General features: G+C 35.3%; 1 protein-coding gene across 1 annotated transcript in view; it reads right to left on the bottom strand.

The window, feature by feature from the left end:
• Positions 1 to 13,362, bottom strand: part of LOC131063050 (diacylglycerol O-acyltransferase 1A) — a 95,143-nt gene extending 81,781 nt beyond the window's left edge. Inside the window, exons 1-4 of the mRNA XM_057996827.2 lie at positions 12,669 to 13,362; positions 1,465 to 1,545; positions 1,191 to 1,264; positions 995 to 1,070 (exon numbers count right to left, since the gene is read on the bottom strand). Coding sequence (XP_057852810.1) covers positions 995 to 1,070; positions 1,191 to 1,264; positions 1,465 to 1,545; positions 12,669 to 13,031 — 594 coding nt within the window. The 5' untranslated portion in view covers positions 13,032 to 13,362. The remainder of the gene's footprint in view (positions 1 to 994; positions 1,071 to 1,190; positions 1,265 to 1,464; positions 1,546 to 12,668) is intronic.
• Between the last annotated feature and the right edge of the window lie 7,164 nt (positions 13,363 to 20,526).

Consider the following 20,526-nt stretch of genomic DNA (forward strand, 5'->3'; position numbering starts at 1 on the left):
TGCTTTTATGTTATATACAAGGTATAGTATATTCCTTGTTTCCAGGAGATTCTTGAATTTATTCACCTGCAATTACAAGTTTCCAGCTCCTTATATTACCTTTGCATATATCATCCCCTTAAGTGGAAATTGAAGATGGTTTAAGGGTAAACCTATTTCCTTTTACTCTTGCATATTTGAACTTTCGACATACATTCTCACGACTAGGTTCACGTGGCAGCATTCTCCTGAACATCAAATTTTTGGTTGAATGCTCATAGAAGATCTTTTACTGTGATATTTTAAGGAAGACTAATCTATGAAATTCAATTTAAGAAACTATAATCTACAATTATTGTCTCAAGGTGAGCATATTGTGTACATTTCTTGGTATCAAAATGTATTTATTTGTATATGACCATGTAAAATATATAGATATACACCTGTGTAAGCTAGTACTTGTGTATTATAATTAAAATGATAGCAAAATTATCTTAATTCTTAGGTTAGTTTCAAGGCCCTTTGGGCTCTATTAGAACTTAACCCATGTTAATCCATAGACACAACGTGCAAAACTAGCAAAAAAATGTACTTGGGATCAGATGGTTGGCTTAATAACCTTGTTAATTTGAATGCCATGATGTTGGTTTTCTATCTCTTATGGTGCCTTCTACTAATGTTCTGTGAAGATCACCTGCGCGGACACCCCCCTTTGCCTTAAATTCATTCAAATTAAGAATCTTAATGAATTTTAATCAATGTTATCCAAGATTAGTAAGTATTTCAAATGAAAGGCTAATTCAACATACACAAAAAGCATAAGCACTACACATTTTCAATCGGAAAAGAATCTTATACATTTGTAACTACAAATAACTTCTAGAACATCAAAGCTGCAAAAGTTTAAATGCCAATTAGTCCACAAGTAAAAAACAACCAACACAATTTTTAAGAAGGTGATAATAGATCCAAAAAAATGCAACATGAAAAATTACAGCAACTTTATTCTCCTTACCCATTCAGAAATATGATTATGCACAGCTGCTTTCTCAACTAGAAACGCACAAAATGGGAAGAGTGGAAGTGTAAGCCTGAAAAAATCAATATGTGACATTATATTATTTATGTATGATACCCAGACTCTAATACATTCACTACACTATACCACCCCATGTGTAGGATAGAGAATAACATAAGGTAGAAACAATTACCCGCACATTAAAAGTGGCCAGTCTCTAAGATTTTTGGAACTAAACCAGAACCCAGTTTGAATCAGAAGTCCATACTGCAACATTGAATATAAGACTTGTATGAGTTATCTTCAAAGTTTAAACCCATGTTTTTCTGCTCTAGTAAACCATGAAACATGAAAAAACAAACAATATCCTTCCATTCTTTACAAACACAAAGAACAACATTTCTAGTAATATATGCAACAATATATCAACAAAAACCTATGCTCAAGAAAAAAGTCAGAATAAATACCTTCATCAAATTCTCAATAATCAGCCTGCTGTTCACAGCAATCAACACCACAACACAAAGATTAAATAATCCCGCATGGCTCTGCAATGTCAAGAAAATTATAGCAATAAGGTGGAGGAAACGGAAAATTTAGAATTTCATAAATACAACTGCTAAACAACAATTATATTGGGAACAAAAATGTTATATCAGATCATACATATAAGTCCAAAAAACAAATGATAGAACATAGTAAATGTTATTAGTTAAAGTACTCTTATATGCTGCTTAAGCCTTAGAAACAACCATCTCTAACACAATTTATCATAAAAATAATTTAAGGGAAAAGAATAGTGTAATGTAAATTTTTGGGGATTACCCTAAATTTTGTCCTAAAATCACAAATTGCATTAAAATAAGAATTACATGACAGCTAGAGATATAACATTACCAATTAAATGCCTTTTAACAAGATAAATCCTGATTTAGGTCCTGCAATCATATCAAACAATATTGTATATGTATATATTATTCCTAAGTCCAATTATTTCTATTAGGTTTAGTAATCACACATATGAGTACATATAGGTATAATCATCATAATTCATGATGGTATCCATGATCAAGACAGTATGAAGACATTCTACATGACATCATTAACCTTTGCATGAAGACTTCAAAGCAAGATTCATCAAGGTATCAAGTTCCAATTCAAGCATTTCAATTCAGATCTAGCCTTGCCCTCAAAAGGTAAGCTTTCCAATTCAATCAATTCCATTACAAGTTCAATTTCAATTTCAATTCAAGGGTTAATTCAGAACCTGGGGTTTGACCTCGGCAAACCCCTATCAACAACACCATTTCCCTTCTTTCTATCTACAAGCGACAAATCCCAAAGCTACGAACAAAGATTCTGGCAAAGTATATGACGACAATGGATTCAACTTTTGCAAGAGCAAAAAGCAGAGGACCGGGTCGCCCCAAGTATCTCGATCTGACAAATTTCTGATGAACTTATGGGAAGACATTCTGATTTCGAAAGTTTCCTGTTTGTCTACATCTGATAGTTGGAGGATCGGGTCACCCCAAGCATCCTAGTCCTGTACTTTCGAGCTGGATTTTTGACACAAGTGCCTCTCTATTCCTTCTCAAATCTAGCTTTGTGTCTGCATGCTACATTTGAAACCTACTGTTCATATTATTTTATGTCAATTTTCTATCATTTGCCCTAGATCTAGCATTTAAATCTATGTTATCTGGGGACGCGTCCCCAATATTTTTTTCAGGCATCCCCATCCCGGGGATAGGAGACGCCCCCATAAGTTCTACATATTGACAATGAATTTTGACAATGAATTCTATAAGCAATTTGACTTTGACTCTCAATTTAACACAAATTTGGCATAAGAACTATGCTAGTTCTTATATGTTAAGGTTCTAGAGTGTATATGTGCATGCTTTATCCATGTTTTCATATGAATATTTTAAATTTCCCTATATATTTTGATTTTCCCTATTTTTATATAGTCGTCCCCTTTGCCGTCCTCTAGCTGTCCCCAAAATTGGCAAAAAAAATCACCGTCCCAAAAACGCGTACCCCCATCCCCTACCGTCCCCGTCCCGGAAACTCGGGATAACATAGATTTAAATTCAATAGTACACAGTCAACCTCAATTTCCAAAAGGGGAGGTGATTTGAATTCAATCCATTTCAAACTTCAAGAGGAGATTGGATCAATCAAACTCATTTCACCTTTTAATGTTAGATGTGGAAATAAGTAAATTTTCTAGTTTACATAGCTTAAGTTGTGAAACCCCCTATTTTCCACCATTACAATTATACAATTAAAAAATTACAGTCTCCAAAATTCGAAAAAGAAATTGTCAAAAAACATGTGCCATGGTCTCACAAACTCAGCAAAACATAGCATCACAGTCACCTCCTTTCTCTTTCACATTGAAGATTCTTCATGAGTTTGAAGGCACAGTCTGCTATTTTCATGATCGTTGCTTATTGTAATGTCCCCTCTCGAATGATGAGACTTGAAAATGAAATTTCCTAACCCTTTCATTCTCAGAGTTTAGGAAAAATTAAAGAAACAAAGGGAATAAATGTAAAATTTAAGTTGGAGCCCAAAAAGCTTAAGTCCTAAGCAAAAATATTTTAATTGTTCATTATGACTTAACTTGGGGCCACATTTAAGTTACAACATTTTCTCCTAGGCGAATCATTATGGGGGTCAATTATTAATTTATACATCATTGGAAATTGTGCCTAAGTCTCTTATAAGGAGGCTTCTAGATGGATCAATGCTTTTTGGGTTGATGCTGAAGCTATTATTTAAAGGGGGATTGATGCTTGAGGGGCATTCATTATGTTTGTCTTCTCTTATCGATTTATGAGCTCTGCAACTCAGCACACACATAGGACGAAAACCCTGTCATCTGCAGCCTGGACGCAACCCCAGGTCTGATTGGTCAGCATCATTCCTATCTCTGTGATAGGACTCCTACCACGTGTTTTGGGACTTCTAGCTCAGACTACAGGCAACATATGTGGGGGTATGGAGATGGTGGACAACAAAATCTGCCATCTTGAAGCAGCAATTTACCAGTCTGATTTTATGTTCAGAAATTGCAGCTTCCTCCCATAATAATTATCGTGTTATGCATAAGGGTTTGGGTGCCTAACACAGTTAAGGCGATTTGTAGATCAGCATCAGATAGAGGTAACACTCTATTCAGTGAACTTGCTGTGGTTTGTTAGAATAATGTAACCAGAAGATGAATGGAAATAGTAATAGCTGCAATAATTTGAAAAAATCTCATTCTGTGAATTTGTTCTTATCGTATTAAGTATTTCATTGTATTACATCTGTATTTTGTTTGCCATAAATTATTAAAACTAAATCAATCAAACATCTATCCCTTAAAAACTTCACGCATGTCGGTTTGAGGGTGATCAAAGTGGTTGCATGTCGCTTCTAAGCAGTTGCATGTCAGTTTGAAAGATTCCTATGCACTCGAGAGGGTCTGGATCACATAGATACTTCACCAGGAGTAGGTCAAAACAGCAGCAGGAAGAAGAACAAAACCCCTTGTTTGATTCTGGCAACATGGCTGAACAAGGGAATGATGGTAAAAATGGTCAACCGAGCCTTCAGGATGTTATGGCACAGATGGCACAACAGCAACAACAAATGATGCAAACATTCATGCAGTCTCAGCAGCAGCTTGTAGCTGCAATCAGAAATTTAAGAATCCAACAACCGCAGGCACAAGCTCAAGATGGCACTAGAAGTGATGCCAGGAATTATCATCAAGAAAGGACAGCCTCCAATGCTGTTAGGAGAACGAACACTAGATCTGATCGGCCACCAAGACCTGTGTTTGTGCCAAGGCCAGCTGAAGAGGAAGTGGTTCCAGAGGTAGAGGAAGAAGAGACTCCAATCACGGATGATGTCATGGTAGCATATGACGAGTACAGAATGCTTCCAAATGAAGTAAGGCAGTTAATGAACCTAAATCAATTCATGAACCAGCAAAGGGCTAAAGCCAGATTCCGCCTGGAGATACAGGAAAGGAGACCTAGAGACCCAACCAGGCAAGGCACACAGCCTCAAGAATTCAAGGATGCTTTAAATAAGGTCTCTCTGCCCACATTTGATGGAAGTAGGAAGGTTAGTGCAAGGTCTTGGGTTCACAAACTTGACACATTCTTGTCACTGAAGCCTATGGAGGAGGACAAGGCCATACAATTCACTACAATGCATTTGGAAAGTGCAGCATACGATTGATGGCACCACCGGCTTGTATCACAAGATCATGGTTTGATTCGTTCATATGAAGAGTTCATCAATAAGCTGATTGCACGATTTGACAAGAAGGATGTTGAGGTTTATTACAGGGAGTTAGCTCGGCTGAAGCAAGTTGGTCATGTTGAGACTTACATCAATGAGTTTCAGAAAATCTCAGTTATGGTTTCTGACATGTCCCAAAGGAGAGTTACTATGTTATTCATGGAAGGACTAAGTGATAGACAGAGGGGATTGGTGAAGGCTCATAAGCCTAACACACTTCTGATGCCATAGGACTTGCACTGTACTTGGAAACTACACCTTCTTTCTAGCCTAAGAAAAAGAGTTTCAGCCCTTGGAAATCAAACAAAAAAAAGTTTCAATCAGCAGAAAAACATTCCATCAAAGGCTGATCAAGAGTCCAGGAATGAACTTAGAAGGAAAGAATTATGTTTTAGCTGTAAGGAACCATGGGAACCTAGACATCACTGCTTTGGAAAAGGCAAAGTACACCTGATTGAAGTCATGTCTAATGACGAGGAATTAGAAGAGCAAGAGGCTTGTGTGGGAGGTGATAGTGAACAAGAGGATCAGCAACCTCAGATAGAGTTGGAAGACACTTCAACTAAAGAAACTCCACGCATTGCCGCTCTATCCGGAGTTCCTTGCAGCCGACCTTTCCAGCTGAAGGGTGTTCTTAAAGGGCAGCGAATGGTGTGTTTAGTGGATAGCAGGGCCACACACAACTTTATAGATGAGGGACTAGTAATGAAGTGTGGACTTCAAGCTGAGGAGTTTCCCGAATTCAGTCTCATCGTTGCAAATGGCTTTCCATTGACTTGCACCAAAGTAGTTCCTCAATTGAGTATACAAATTGGAGATTACACATTGACAGGGGATTTTTATGGGCTCGAGCTCAATAATATAGATGTTATTCTGGGACTGGAATGGCTGGAATCACTTGAACGTTATGTCCAGGACTTTAAGCAGATGCAGCTGGAATTTACAGTTGATGGTAAGAAGATGGTGCTCAAGGCAATGTTTGATGGTGGTCCACGAGTTGTGTCAGCAAGAAGGATGGAGGCTCTTATCAGACATGGTGATGTGGATTGAGCAGCCCAGTGTTTTGTGTCCACTAGGCCTACTTCCAGCGATAAACCAAAATACCATGTGAATATCCAGACAGTGCTAGATAAGCGCAGCATAATCTTTGGTGATATACCTCATGGACGTCCACCTGACCGGGGTTTGAGCATGTGATTGAGTTGGAGGAGGGCACAAAGCCTGTAATTACCACACCCTACTGACATATGTGTCACTTTAAGGAGGAGATTGAAAAGGCAATTAAGGAACTTCTCAACATGGGACATATACGGCCTAGTTCCTGGTTCGAGCCCATTTGCCTCATCGGTGGTTTTGGTGAAGAAGAAGGATGGGACTATGCACATGTGCATAGACTACAAAGCGTTGAATAAAAGGACTATAAAAAACAGATATCCTATACCTAGGATCGATGAGTTACACAGGGCCGTGTACTTTTCCAGAATCATTCTACACTTTGGATACCATCAGATACGGGTTCGAGAGGAGGATATTCATAAGACTGCCTTACGTTGCCATTATGGGCATTTTAAAGTTCTTGGTTATGCCATTTGGACTCACAAATGCACCAGCAACATTTCAAACCTACATGAATCATGTGTTTTGTGATCAGTTGAGAAAATATGTTCTGGTTTTTCGTGATCAGTTGAGAAAATATGTTCTGGTTTTTTGTGATCAGTTGAGAAAATATGTTCTGGTTTTCTTTGATGATATTTTGATCTACAACAGGACCTAAAGTGATCATTTGCAGCATCTAGATGTGGTCTTGAGTATCATGGAGGCTCAGTCTCTCTATGCAAAAGCTTCCAAATGTGAATTCGGGATGACGGAGATACTATATCTCGGACATGTTATTGGTGCAAATGGTGTGAAAGTGCACCAGGAGAAAATTCAGGCCATCATAGACTGGCCACCACCCAAGAATATAACAAAATTGTGAGGCTTCTTGGGGTTGTGCTCTTACTACAGACGATTTCTGAGAGGATTTTCACAGTTGGCATCCCCTTTGACAAATTTGACTAAGAAGGGTGCATTCCTATGGTCTGAGGAGGCGCAGATAACTTTTGACAAGCTCAAGGAAGCCATGAGCTCATGTCCCAGTGTTAGCATTACCAGACTTCACACAACCATTTGTCCTAGAGTGTGATACATCGAGTTAAGAAATAGGTGCAGAATGGGCACCCGATTGCATATGAGAGCAAGGAATTGAGAGACTCAGAGAGACTATATTCTACATACGATAAGGAGATGCTAGTGATTATGCACGCGCTAGCTAAGTTCAGGCAGTACCTAGTGGGAACCAGATTTGTAGTCAGGACACAATAGTCTCAAGTACTTTTTGGACTAAAAGGATTTGAACAAGGAGCAACAGAAGTGGGTAAGCAAAATTCAAGCTTACGACTTCGATGTTGAGTATGTGAAGGGCAAGAAAAATGGTGTTGTCAATGCCTTATCTAGAAGACCCGCACTCTATTCTCTCACTGAGATTTCAGCCAACTGGAAATCTCAATTGTTGACAAAATATGTGAAGAATTCATTTGTTGCTGATTTGATTGATGGCAAGGTACAAGATGGCAAGTATTCAATGATGGATGGTCTTATTTATTACAAGAACAAGATTTATCACATACCAAATTCTAGGTTGAAGGCCAAGATTTTGAGGGCGCTACATGATGCACCTCTAGCAGGACACCCAAGTTTCTTCAAAACCTATCGCCAAATTCATGAGAGGTTTACCTGGAAGGGATTAAAGGATAATGTTCTATAGCATGTTAGAGAGTGCCCGATTTGCCAGGCAAACAAGTCATAACACACATTCCCTGCAGGCCTTCTACAACCACTACCGATACCTTAATAGAAATGGGAGGGGCTATCTATGGATTTTATCACCGGACTTCCTCATGTTTAGGGTAAAGATTGCATATTTGTAGTCGTTGATAGACTCAAAAAATATGCACACTTCTTTGTTTTACCTACAGACTTCTCAGCGCAGCAGAGTGCAGAGTTGTTCTTCAGAGAGGTCTTTAGACTACACAGGCTACCCAAAACAATTGTGAGTGATAGAGAGAGCCGATTTTTGAGCATGTTTTGGCAAGAGTTGTTCAAATTGGTGGGAACAGAATTGACACCGAGCACAAGCTACCATCCCCAAACAGAGGGGTAGACAAATAGTGAATAAGTGGATCGAAGGCTACTTGTGAAACTATGTTTCAGGGCAGCAGCGTGCTGGGGTAAGATGGCTTTATCTAGGTGTGTATTGTTACAATACCACCTATCACATGTCCATTGGCATGTCTCCTTTCAGAGCACTCTATGGATATGATGCGTTATCATTCATGGACTTAGCATTTGATGATAGCAAGGTTCCACGGGCTAAGGAGATAGTGCAGAGCTACCAAGATATTCTCAGGGCATTGAAAGACAATCTTCAACACGCACAAAACCAGCAAAAGATGTATGTAGACAGACATTGTGTTGAGAGGTCTTTCGAGGTTGGAGACTTAGTTTTCTTGCATTTGCAGCCATACAGGGGCAATCCACATTGAAGACAAGTAGCGCAGAAAAATAAAACCACATTTCTATGGGCCTTACAGGATACTGAGGAGAGTTGGAGAGGTCGCTTATGAACTGGAGTTGTCAAAAGGCAGCAAAATACATAATGTGTTTCACGTTTCTTGCCTCAAGAAAGCATTGGGCCAGCACACGGTTGCATCACCGGAGCTGCCACCATTAGATGAGGAAGGGAAATTGATATTAGTTCCTGAAGGCATTGCTGATTGGAGAGAAAGGAAGCTGAGAAACAAAGTGGTCCGGGAATATCTGATAAAATGGAAGGATTTACCAATTGAGGATGCCACTTGGGAAGGGGAGGAAATCCTACAGCACCCCAATTTGCAATTGCTGGAGGACCAGCAATTCCGGGAAGGGAGGACTGTAATGTCCCCTCTCGAATGATGAGACTTGAAGATGAAATTTTCTAGCCTTTCCATTTCCCGAGGTTAGGAGAAATTAAAGAAATAAAGGGAATAATTGAATAATTGAAGCCCAAAAAGCTCAAGTCTTAAGCAAAAATGTTTTAATTGTTCATTATGACTTAAGTTGGGGCCACATTTAAGTTATGTTATTTCTCCTAGACGAATCATTATGTGGGTCAATTATTAATTTATACATCATTGGAAATTGTGCCTAAGTCTCTTATAAGGACGCTTCTAGATGGATCGATGCTTTTTGGGTTGATGCTGAAGCTATTATTTAAGGGGGGATCAATGCTTAAGGGGCAATCATTATGTTTGTCTTCTCTTATCAATTTATGAACTCTACAACTCAGAACACACACAGGACGAAAACCCTGTCATCTGCAGCCTGGACTCAACCCCAGGTCTGATTGGTCAGCATCATTCCTATTGCTGTGATAGAAGGACTCCTACCACGTGTCTTGGGACTTCTAGCTCAGACTACAGCCAGCATACATGGGGGTTTGGAGACGGTGGACAACAAATTCTGCCATCCTGTAGCAGCGATTTACCAGTCTGATTTTATGTTCAGAAATTGCAGCTTCCACCCATAATAATTATTGTGTTATGCATAAGGGAGGGTTTGGGTGCCTAACACGGTTAAGCCGATTTGTAGATTAGCATCAGATAGAGGTAGCACTCCTATTCAGTGAACTTGCTGTGGTTTGTTCAGAATAATGTAACCAGAAGATGAATGGAAATAGTAATAGCTCCAATAATTTGAAAAATCTCATTCTGTGAATTTGTTCTTATCGTATTAAGTATTTCATTGTATTACATCTGTATTTCGTTTGCCATAAATTATTAAAACCAAATCAATCGAACATCTATCCCTTAAAAACTTCACGCAAGAATATTTCACACATTATATAATGATAACTATTACCAAATTTGAGAACTAGGCATGTATTCCAAAATCGACTTCTAATGTTCAATGTTAACTGTTTAAAGTTTAATTTCTGTTCATTAAAATATACAAGTCTTATGCCTGAGTATCTTTGGGTTATAGTTTGATGGGATAAGTTTTCATAGCGGGTTTTCAAGAACAAATCATGTAATCGGAACACATTCAATTATATAGAATATATCATGTATTCACGTTTGTAATTTTGCATCATATTTCGGTGTTTCACTGGATTTTCAAGATCAATTTTTATTTTTTATGGTCAATGTTGAATGTTCAATGTAATAGATGCTAATGCTATTTGAATTTTAGCATTTTACAAGAGCTATAGATTATATTTTTAGTTCTTATCTTATCTTCTTATGCCTAAGTATCCTGGAAAATTTTTGTGATCCCAGAAACTTCAAGAAACAGAGTATCACAGTCATCTCCTTGCCCTCTACTGTGAGGGACTCTTCATGATTTTAAATCCCCCTTTCTTCTCTTCTCTCTTCATTTCACTAAACGCACCTCTGGACCAATTTTTTTTTTGCCTTAATATATAATGCCCGGATACTCTTTTCAGGTAGGTTCTGATTTCCTTTGAGTCCTCAACCAAACTCCAGATTTTCTGTGGAGCCTATCTGAAAACTGTAGTCAGATGGGGAAGAAATCAGTCAGAAATCCATGAGAGCGTGGCACAATTTAAATGTGGGTTGGCTCTGCAGCTAGACAAAATTTGGAAGCTTCTGAAGGGGATGACTAATGAGATGCTCAAAACAGAAAAACATATGATGCCCTGTCTCCAAAATTCACATTAATTTCAAAGAAGTAGATGAGGCCAGAGCAGAAAAAGAGAATATGGTTCTGGCTGAATTTCAGCAGCTGCTGAAGATGGAGGAAGATGGACCTACTGACCATGCTCAAGAAGCAATGGAAAATAAGCCCAGTGAAAGAAGAATGCAGAGGATGAAGAGGTGGCATGAACTGTGGACCAATCAATCCCGGTCATTTTGATATGACACATAGCTGGGCAAGATCACATGGCTATTAACTGGATGCTTCATAGTTGGGTTGAGAACCCCATTTTGGTCCAGTTACAGAATCTAAGTTTGCAAGGGTCGATGTTTTGATGGTTTAAGTAGATTTGAACATTACAATTTAAACACTGCAAAGCCAGATTTTGGCATCATGGTCTAACTCCTTTTCATATGTAGGCATCCCTCATGTTGGTTCATTAATCATGCAAAATGAGGTGAACTGTTTTGGGATGATAATAATCAACCCTTTATTGTAACTATCACTGATGTCATGGGCAATACTTTTAATGTAAACTTTGAAAAAATGTTAATAAAAAGCGTAGTAACCCTATTAATGTCTCTAAAGAATGCTTTGTTTGCGAGGAATTAAATGGTAATGTTCTTCTCGAATCAATTGCATTGTATTTTTTGTTCCAGATACATATAGATCCAAGCCAGTGCTCTCTTGAAAAATTAATGAATATCCTGTTTATCTCTCAAGAAGTAGCATAACTATCACTGATGTAATGACCAATACCTAAGATGTAAACTTTGAAAAACAGTTAATAAAAAGAAAAAAAAGCTTATTATATGTCTCTTGAAGGATGCTTTGTTTGCAGGGAATCAAATGGCAATGTTCTTCTGACGTCAATTGCATGGTAGTTTTGAGTTCCAGATCCATGAAGATCCAAGCCATTGATCTCTTCAAAAATTAATGAATATCATGTTTGTCTTTCTAGGACTATCATAATTATCACTGATGTAATCAGCAATACCTTTGATGTAAACTTTCAAAAACTGTTGATAAAAAGCAAAATAAGCTTATTATATGTCTCTTAGAGAAAGCTTTGTTTGCAGGGAATCAAATGGCAGTGTTCTTCTGGAACCAATTGCATAGTATTTTGAATTTTCTAGTTCCAGATCTATAAAAATCCAAGCCAGTGCTCTCTCGAAAAATTGATGAATATCCTGATTGTCTTTCTAGGATAAAAATCTTGCCTATGGATAAAGATGCACAAGCTTTGGCATGTGGAAGATTTCTCTCTATCTTTAGTGCATTTGTTCCTTTTTTAAATCTCTAACTATAAAATAAACGTCCAGAATCGCTGAAAATATTGACCAGCATGATCAAGCTATACGCTAAACCACTGTAATTAACTCTAAAACTCAAAAAAATGTTCCACAGAACAGAAAAACTCAAATAAATGTTCGACGGAACTGACTTAAATTGAAAATAAACAATAAAGCCTAAACAGTACTATTAATTTGCCTCATTAAACACTGCAACTCTAAATTAAGACCTAACTATGAAGCCAATAGTCAATGAATAGGGCTTGAAATTGAAAAACAAACAGTAAAAATAACCAAACAAGATAAATAAATAAAAAAACTCAAAAGATATAAATACTTGCTTGTTTGAAAATGGCGTCGGAGCTGAGAGGACTCTCTTTGAGCTTCCTGTGCGCGGGAAAAGAAGGGCGAAGTGAAAACTGTTGTCTATCACCGCTAACATACCGCGAAGAATCCCTTTCGCCATTTGCCGTTATGTCATACGTAGCCTTTTCCTTACCAACCTTACCGTCAAATTTTCCGTCATCTACCGTATCTGAGCTCGTAATTGAGCTGTCAACGGTGCTACTGCTCTCAGAACGCGTCATATTGTTAGATGTTCTTTGGCGAAGGCCTTCTTGCAGCGGAGAATCTTTTTCTGTTTCCATTACAATTTCTTGCGTTGTTTCTGATGATTGAGGTGCCATTGCAGCCCTCAAATCCATCAAAATTCCTCTTCCTTTCAAGTTTTATGTGCAGAGATTTTCAAAGAACGAAAAAATGTTATCTCAAAATGCCGTCCGCCGCTTTAATCTTACCAAGTCTGCGACATGCATCTCGCTTTGGCCATGCAGAGGTTTAAAAGAAAATATCCTATTCCTTGGCTGGTCTTTGGTTTATTCTGGTTTTTACAATTAGAATTGCTATTTCTGCGCTCTCTTATGCATAAAATGGAGTAGATTCGATTAGATTCGATTTTTATCACTTATATGTCTAGCAGAAGGATAACCATACGAAATTGCACTTCATTTCCCCACGAGTCTGCTTTCTTACTTTTTTGACAACTCGACCGTTTGGTGTTTGCTTATGCTGATACAAGTCAAACCACTTTCGAAAACACTAGAAGGGGGTTTTGCTTTTTTCTCGTCAAATAGGGTTTAATTACAATAAAGGTTCTGGGATAACGAACCTTTTTTATATTATTTGGAGGATTAGCATCTAAGGTAGCATAATATTTTTTACATGATTTTCTTTTATCTAGATTTGTTTTTTTAATAGAAGTTCAAACTTGGTCATTAATGGTTCTAAGCCAACATTTGATTTAGTCATCTATTATTAAAATGAAAAGAGGATTTGATTTAGTCATCTATTATTAAAATGAAAAGAGGATTTGATTTAGTAAATTGCAAATTATAATTTAATAGAAGAAAGAAAAGAGGTTGATATAAAAATATATGGTGAAGCTTTAAGAAAGAGATTTTAAGTGTTCCAATCAGTTCTATAAGTTTTTCAAGTTTCAAGTTTAAAACTTGGTTATGCTCGTTGTATCCATTGTCTATGTGTATAATTTTCAACAAGCTTTAGGTTTGTCTCATTTAAATGGTCGTGTTCATTGTTTACTTGCTAACTATTCCAGTTGTTCTATGGTTTTTTGTTCGTAGTTGTGATATATAGTTATGTTGTTCATAGCCGATTATTTCAGTTGTAGTTAGTTTTGGTAGTGAAGAGTTTATATTTCATTTTATGTAGTCCCATAGTTGGATTGCTTATTATTTTCCTTTTTACTTTATTTCATTTGGCTTCTTCAATACAAAAATATAAAAATATTATCTAATGAGAGACGATAAAATAGAAAAGATAATATAGTCATAAGTCTTGAACTATTTTATTTTATTGACTAAATAGTTATTTTATTTTTATCTTATTAATAAATTAGATTAGAACCTAAAGTATATGGAGTATCTAGAAAAGAACTAAAGTTTAAAAAAAGAGCTTGTAGATTTTTTGGAAAATAAATGAATGAATGAGTTGGTAAAATATTATGATTTTAATGGTGAAAATTGAATTATCGTACTCTTTTCTCTTATGTTTTAGGCCTAGTTTGATTAAGGTATCGTTCATGTAATAACAATTCTACAAGTGACATATTCTTGAGTTGAATCAAGAATTTATCATGTTTGAATTAGCTCTTATCCCTATAAAATAAGTCTTAATCTATGGATCTCCTAGTCATCGCCTTCGATCAAATCTACAAGTGCAAAATTGACCTAGGCTGATTCCACCTACATAGATCTAAACCTTGAACTTTTAAAATTCAAAATTTAGATTTGAATCTTTGTCAACCTTTTTTCTACTCTTTGTGATTCAACCTAGTGCATATTTATGTGGATAGTATGTATTGTGTTATCTTAAAAGTCATTCCCTATTTATTTGTAGATCGCCTAGGAGATAGAGGGGTCATTAGAAGAGCATTCACATGAGAGTATCATGGCAAAATCATAGAGAATCTTAATTGCATCATCATCTTATGTATAGTGCATGTTTACCTGTTTTCTTTAATTGTTGTGTGAAATTCATTGCATCAATCCACTTAAGGGCTTAATTGAGGAAAACATGATCCTCATTTAGCAAGTTCTCAAATATAAATCAAACTAATGCAAATCTATTATAGTTTTTTCATTTCCTACTAGATCACCTCTGCTGTTGCAAATTTAGTTTTATGTGCCAAATCCATTCCATGGGCACAAATCTAAACCACGACAAAAAGTAACCATTTTATAGATTATAAGGCACTTATATGACCAAGCCTTAAAATTCTAACACGTCAATGAATTAATTACTAGCATCTATAATGACATATTCTACCATTAAAAAAATATAGTTAATTATTACGTTTAATTTATTTCATTTCTATAAATTCAATTCTTAATTTACTATTCCAAATCCACTTCTTTAAATTTTGTTTAACTGTTTAATTTATCTTATAAATCAATGTATTTATATAAGAGTGGTATCTCATTATATTTACTAGTGAACACAGCATTCATACATGACCAGGTTAGTTGGTAGCCTTAGGGTTCATTCTTCTTTTATTAGGGTTTTCAAATGTGATTTATTGACTATACATTTTATTTTTTTAATCTCATTGGGGTTAAACCCCTTTGATTATACATTATTGACATATCTCCTTTAAGGTTTTGTCTTCACCATGTCATATTATTTGCATGGCACCCTATCTACCCTATTATCCTTGTTTTCACCTCTAGGGTTTTAATTGATAATTTCTCATAAATCATTTTTCTTGCTTATTTTTTTTCTTTTACTGTGGATCTTACATCTGTTTTATATCATTTGACCCTTAGGTTTTGTGAGTTTTTTACATGCTAAAGTCTCATCCATATACTCACATTATTTTGATAAGAATTTCGTGTTTGAATGCTCAAATTGCCAATTTGGTGAGAATGGTGTTTCAAATGGTCCATGTATAAGTATTTTGTTATTATTGCAACACTTGAGCTCTCGATTAAAAATGTTGATGATGTAAGACATTTGAAACAACAATAGTTTATATGTTAGTTAGGTGGAGAGTCTTGCACATTTGTTTTAGGCCTTTCATAGTGAATTACTTACTAATATGTTTGATGTGGAAGTGCTTCAAGAAATTGGTGAAAGGTTATTCCTGCTATTTTGTTTGAATGGTACATCATCCTTACAATTTCCTCCTAGTCATGTTCCTTGATTTGGTGTGCCTCTTTTTTCCACATCTCACCCTATGTTGGATTGTATTGTTATGTTTACTTCACATCTTGTACTCTATGCATTCACTCCCTCAAGCTCATATCTCACTACTATTTCACTTACCATCCATACCATCTAGGGAGTGTCATGACTACTGCATGATCCTAGTGTCTCCTCTCGATATCTACTTCCACCACTAGTGTGCCCTATTTTTCCCAACCTTCTAGTGGTATTCCCACATTCATTATTACCATCTCTCACTTTATTCCTTACTATATCCTTACTTTCTTACCTCATTTTATACCTTCTTCCATATTCCATTCCATATTTTCTTTTGTACTTAATTCTAGACCATATTCCACACCACATTATCCTCCATGTTATCAACCTATATATATTTGATGTGTTGTGTCTCGTGTTCCTGCTACTACCATCTGTGTTGCTACCTTGGATACATATATTCAAAAGCTAGATAGAGTAGAGCATAAATTTGTTGTTATGTCCAATGGTAAATATAAAGATAGATATATGAAACCATAAATGTTCCACTTACATTTGAGATTGTTCCTTATGCTTCACATAGTGGTATTGTGACACCTAGATTTGAAATGTATAATGGTAAAGGTGATCCTAATACACATTTTAGACCATTCATTACTAAATGTTTAGAAGTTGTGTGTGAATTTTTTTTGACTAGATTATTTTCATACACCTTGAAATGAGCTATTGATTCATGTGTCTCTTTATTGATTGGATTTATTCATTATTTTTCTATGTTAGCCAAATTACTCTTTTATAACAAGTCAAAGTTAATGTGGCTCTAATAATTACTATTCCATTTTTTAGTGTTCCCACGGACTTAATAAGAACATTCATGAATATGCTATTTGAATTAAATCCCTATTTTTTAAGTTACATCATCAACTTCAAGACAATAAATTCCAAACTATTCCCAATCAAGTGCTTGTTTCCACTGCTATGAGACAATGTATATCTAAATAGATTTGAGTCTTTCATGGACATGTGTGCTTATAGAAAGAATACTAAATTGAATTTGATTACTTCCAATGTGCTTCAGTACAATTCAACTTCTCATGGCTCTTCCACATCTTCTTACCCTTATTAGTTCACAAGTCTAATATTTTTTTAAATGATATGGTTATAAACACAAAAAGTTAATTTGCGTCATTTTTCTATGTTCCTTCTTTCAAGCCTCATACTTTTTGAAAAAAACAGAACTAATTTATAAGATCCTTTATATACTACGCTTAGAATTTTCATCAGCTCTAATTTTATTATTCTTCCACTCATTCATCTATTAGATCCAACTAGACCGCTACTTAAGACCTATAATGAGTATGTATTTTGTAACTTCTATGGAGTTAATATTCACCATACTCAAGGTTTCATATATTTAAAAATAAAATTACAATATTTGATAGATGGTAATATAATTTTAAAAGATGTCAAGAGTGGGGGAAATCCTGCAATTACTCTATTTAATCAAAATTCAAAATTTTGAAATAATTCATTTCCTAGCCTCATTAATATTATACATTCATGTCATGGACATGATCCTCTTGCTATGACACATACACGTGTTGATGGAGATTCTATGGATGAGTATTATATTAATTACCATGCATGTGGTCATATGGATTTTCTTTTGTCGGTATTTCATAATTGAGATACATCTTTTTTTATGCCCCTTCATTGATTATATTTTCTTTATAATGATACTGTAAAAAAACTATTATGATCCCTTATATGTCCCTAACATTTTTATAAACACTTTACCTACTTGTTTGATCATTGTGCATGCAAGTCAATCTAATATATGCACTAAATATTTTTTATTATTCACCATATTAAGTGACATGTTTATGCATGTTCTGCTACTTTGTTGAAAATGTTTAATAGAATTTTGATTGAGACTATATGGGTTTCATAGTTTGTCATAAGGTGCTTCTAGTGCTCTCCCATGTTATTACACATGTGAATAGATATAGTATATGTAGAGATTAGGTGTTGTACACCATTGCATAGTATGAAATATTATAATGTTATAAATTAAATTATTATTTAGTTGTCGTGCATCTAGGAGATCTGTAAATAGCCACACTAGGTATATATTTGGGGCCACTTGTAAAGTTGTATGTAAAATTGAGTTAGTTGTTTTATGTGTGTGAGATACATATAATAATTAATTGGGGAAAATTATTTAATATTATGAGAACTTAATATCAAATATTAAATGAGGGGTCAATAGTTTTGTGCACCCATAGTTTTGATGCATATGATTTTATCTTACCACTTGGTTGTATTTGTGCATGAGCTTGAGTCTACATAAGCAAGAACATATACATGGTGAAGGTTAGCTAGGTGAGTGGGCTATCATAGTATTGATTCTTTTTTTAGGTGTGTATATGTGAAGCATGGCATGTGATGTTTGGATTCATGTTTGAAAACATCAAGGATGCATTTGAGAGGCTTGTTCTTCTGAAGTGTTCATTGTAACTATGTAAGTGCATGTATTATTTTATTGATGAATAATAGATAGTGTGTGGATCCTTTTGGACATTGGGTTTTTCCCCCTAGAGGGTTTTCCTATAGTATATCTTGTGTTATCTTGTGGCTTGTCTATTTTATCTATGCATTATGATTGTCTTGCAAGTTTGCATGCATGCTTTTCTCTCATGGGGAATATAAAAGAAATTGATAAAATGTATTGGGTATTATGCATGATTTCTTAATAGTATGTTGTTTTCTAGACCATGGATAGATCAATGCAAATCCATTCATTTCATTCTACTTCAACGTGTCTATGTTCATGAAGGAAAAGTGGTTAAATTTAATAGAGCTCCATATAATTTATTATTTTATTTGACTCATTTTACTTTATATGCATTTGTGAAGATTCTTAATGAGCCTCCATATGAGAAAAGGAAAGATGTACATGATTTATATTATAAAGTTCACAAATATGAACAACAAAGAGCCAATATGAGAAAAATTCAAGAAGTTATGTGTCTGCCTTATCATTCTAGAAATTGTGAAGATAAAATATACAGGCTACATTATCTAAGCACAAAATTCTTTATGCATGCACATTCCTTCAAATGATCCTTATATGGAGACAAATTTACTTATATATAGCAAGAGAACAAGAGAAGAACAAAGACATTGTGTATGATAACCCCACATTTCATTATACAGGCACCACTTCTTTACGAGTACCTAGGAAAATAATTATAATTAAGAAAATGTAAAATCTTTTTATGAAAACACCTTAAAAGAATCAAGAACAATCAATAAAGATATAAAAATCAACAATTACACCTATTGCTAGTAGTTTCACGAAGATCATCACTTCTTATCAAGATGAGAGCCATTAAATCAAGGAGGAAGAACTTGATGTTACCTATTGGGATGAAAATGATTTATTAAATGGTGATCTCTCTAATTTTGTTGCTTGAAACCTTCAATATTCTTTTGATTTAAATATAAGTATTTAAAATTTAGTTTTTCTTATTATGATTTGGTCTTTTGTATATGTTGTGTTTTTTGTGCACCTCTGATTTCTCATTTTACCTTCTAAATTCTAATTTATACATTATTTCCCTATTTGGGGGCCCTTCATATATACCTTGTGTTTTCCTATGTTCCACCTTTTCAATTTTCCCATGTTATGTATAAGACTTGTATGCTTTCCTATGTTTTACATTTATCTCATGTGCTTTCCTTTATCTATTGCATGATTCTTATATGTGTAGATATGTGTCATGTCCCCTTTCTAAAAATAGAACTTACTGCTTATAATAATTAAAATTATCCAAAAATAGTAAATCAAGAGCAATGGAGAACACAGAAAATCATACCTATTTTGATGTCCAATTTAAATCAAAAATATTATTTAGCCATCAAAAGATATTCAAATTAAATTACTTTAAGAATTGTGGCATGGGAAATTGGAAAGAATATTTTAGAATGTTGTGTGGCAATTGGAAACATTAACACAAACAAGTGGCGGGTTGCTAAGGGGAGTGTTAGGAGGTGCAGGACAAGTGGAAGAGAGAGTTACATTATTGGAATGCAAACAACCTCTCCTCCTTGGGGTGGGATTTGGGTGCCCAAATATGTGGTTGAATATGTTTTGGTATTTATGTGGTGTTAGTTCTCATTATTCATTCATTCACTTGTTATTTTGCTAATTAACTTCTTGTTCTTCAACTTGGTTGTCAAACCTATGGATAAGAAGGCTCACAAATAGGATGTTTGAGGGTTTTTAGGTGGACAAAGGATGGGAGTCAAAGTTTCATCATGGTGTAGTATCACTAATAGATTACCATCGTGTAGGTTTGTAATGTTTCTTTCAGTTTTGGTAGTTTGTGTGTTGCAAGATAGCTCTAGATTTTGCAGTAGTTTGTGTTCTTAGCATTTTTGAATTAGAATAAACCATTCGTAGCCTTGAGGCTATGGTTC

Source organism: Cryptomeria japonica, chromosome 1 (genome assembly GCF_030272615.1).
Source record: "Cryptomeria japonica chromosome 1, Sugi_1.0, whole genome shotgun sequence".
Classification (NCBI taxonomy): Eukaryota; Viridiplantae; Streptophyta; class Pinopsida; order Cupressales; family Cupressaceae; genus Cryptomeria; species Cryptomeria japonica.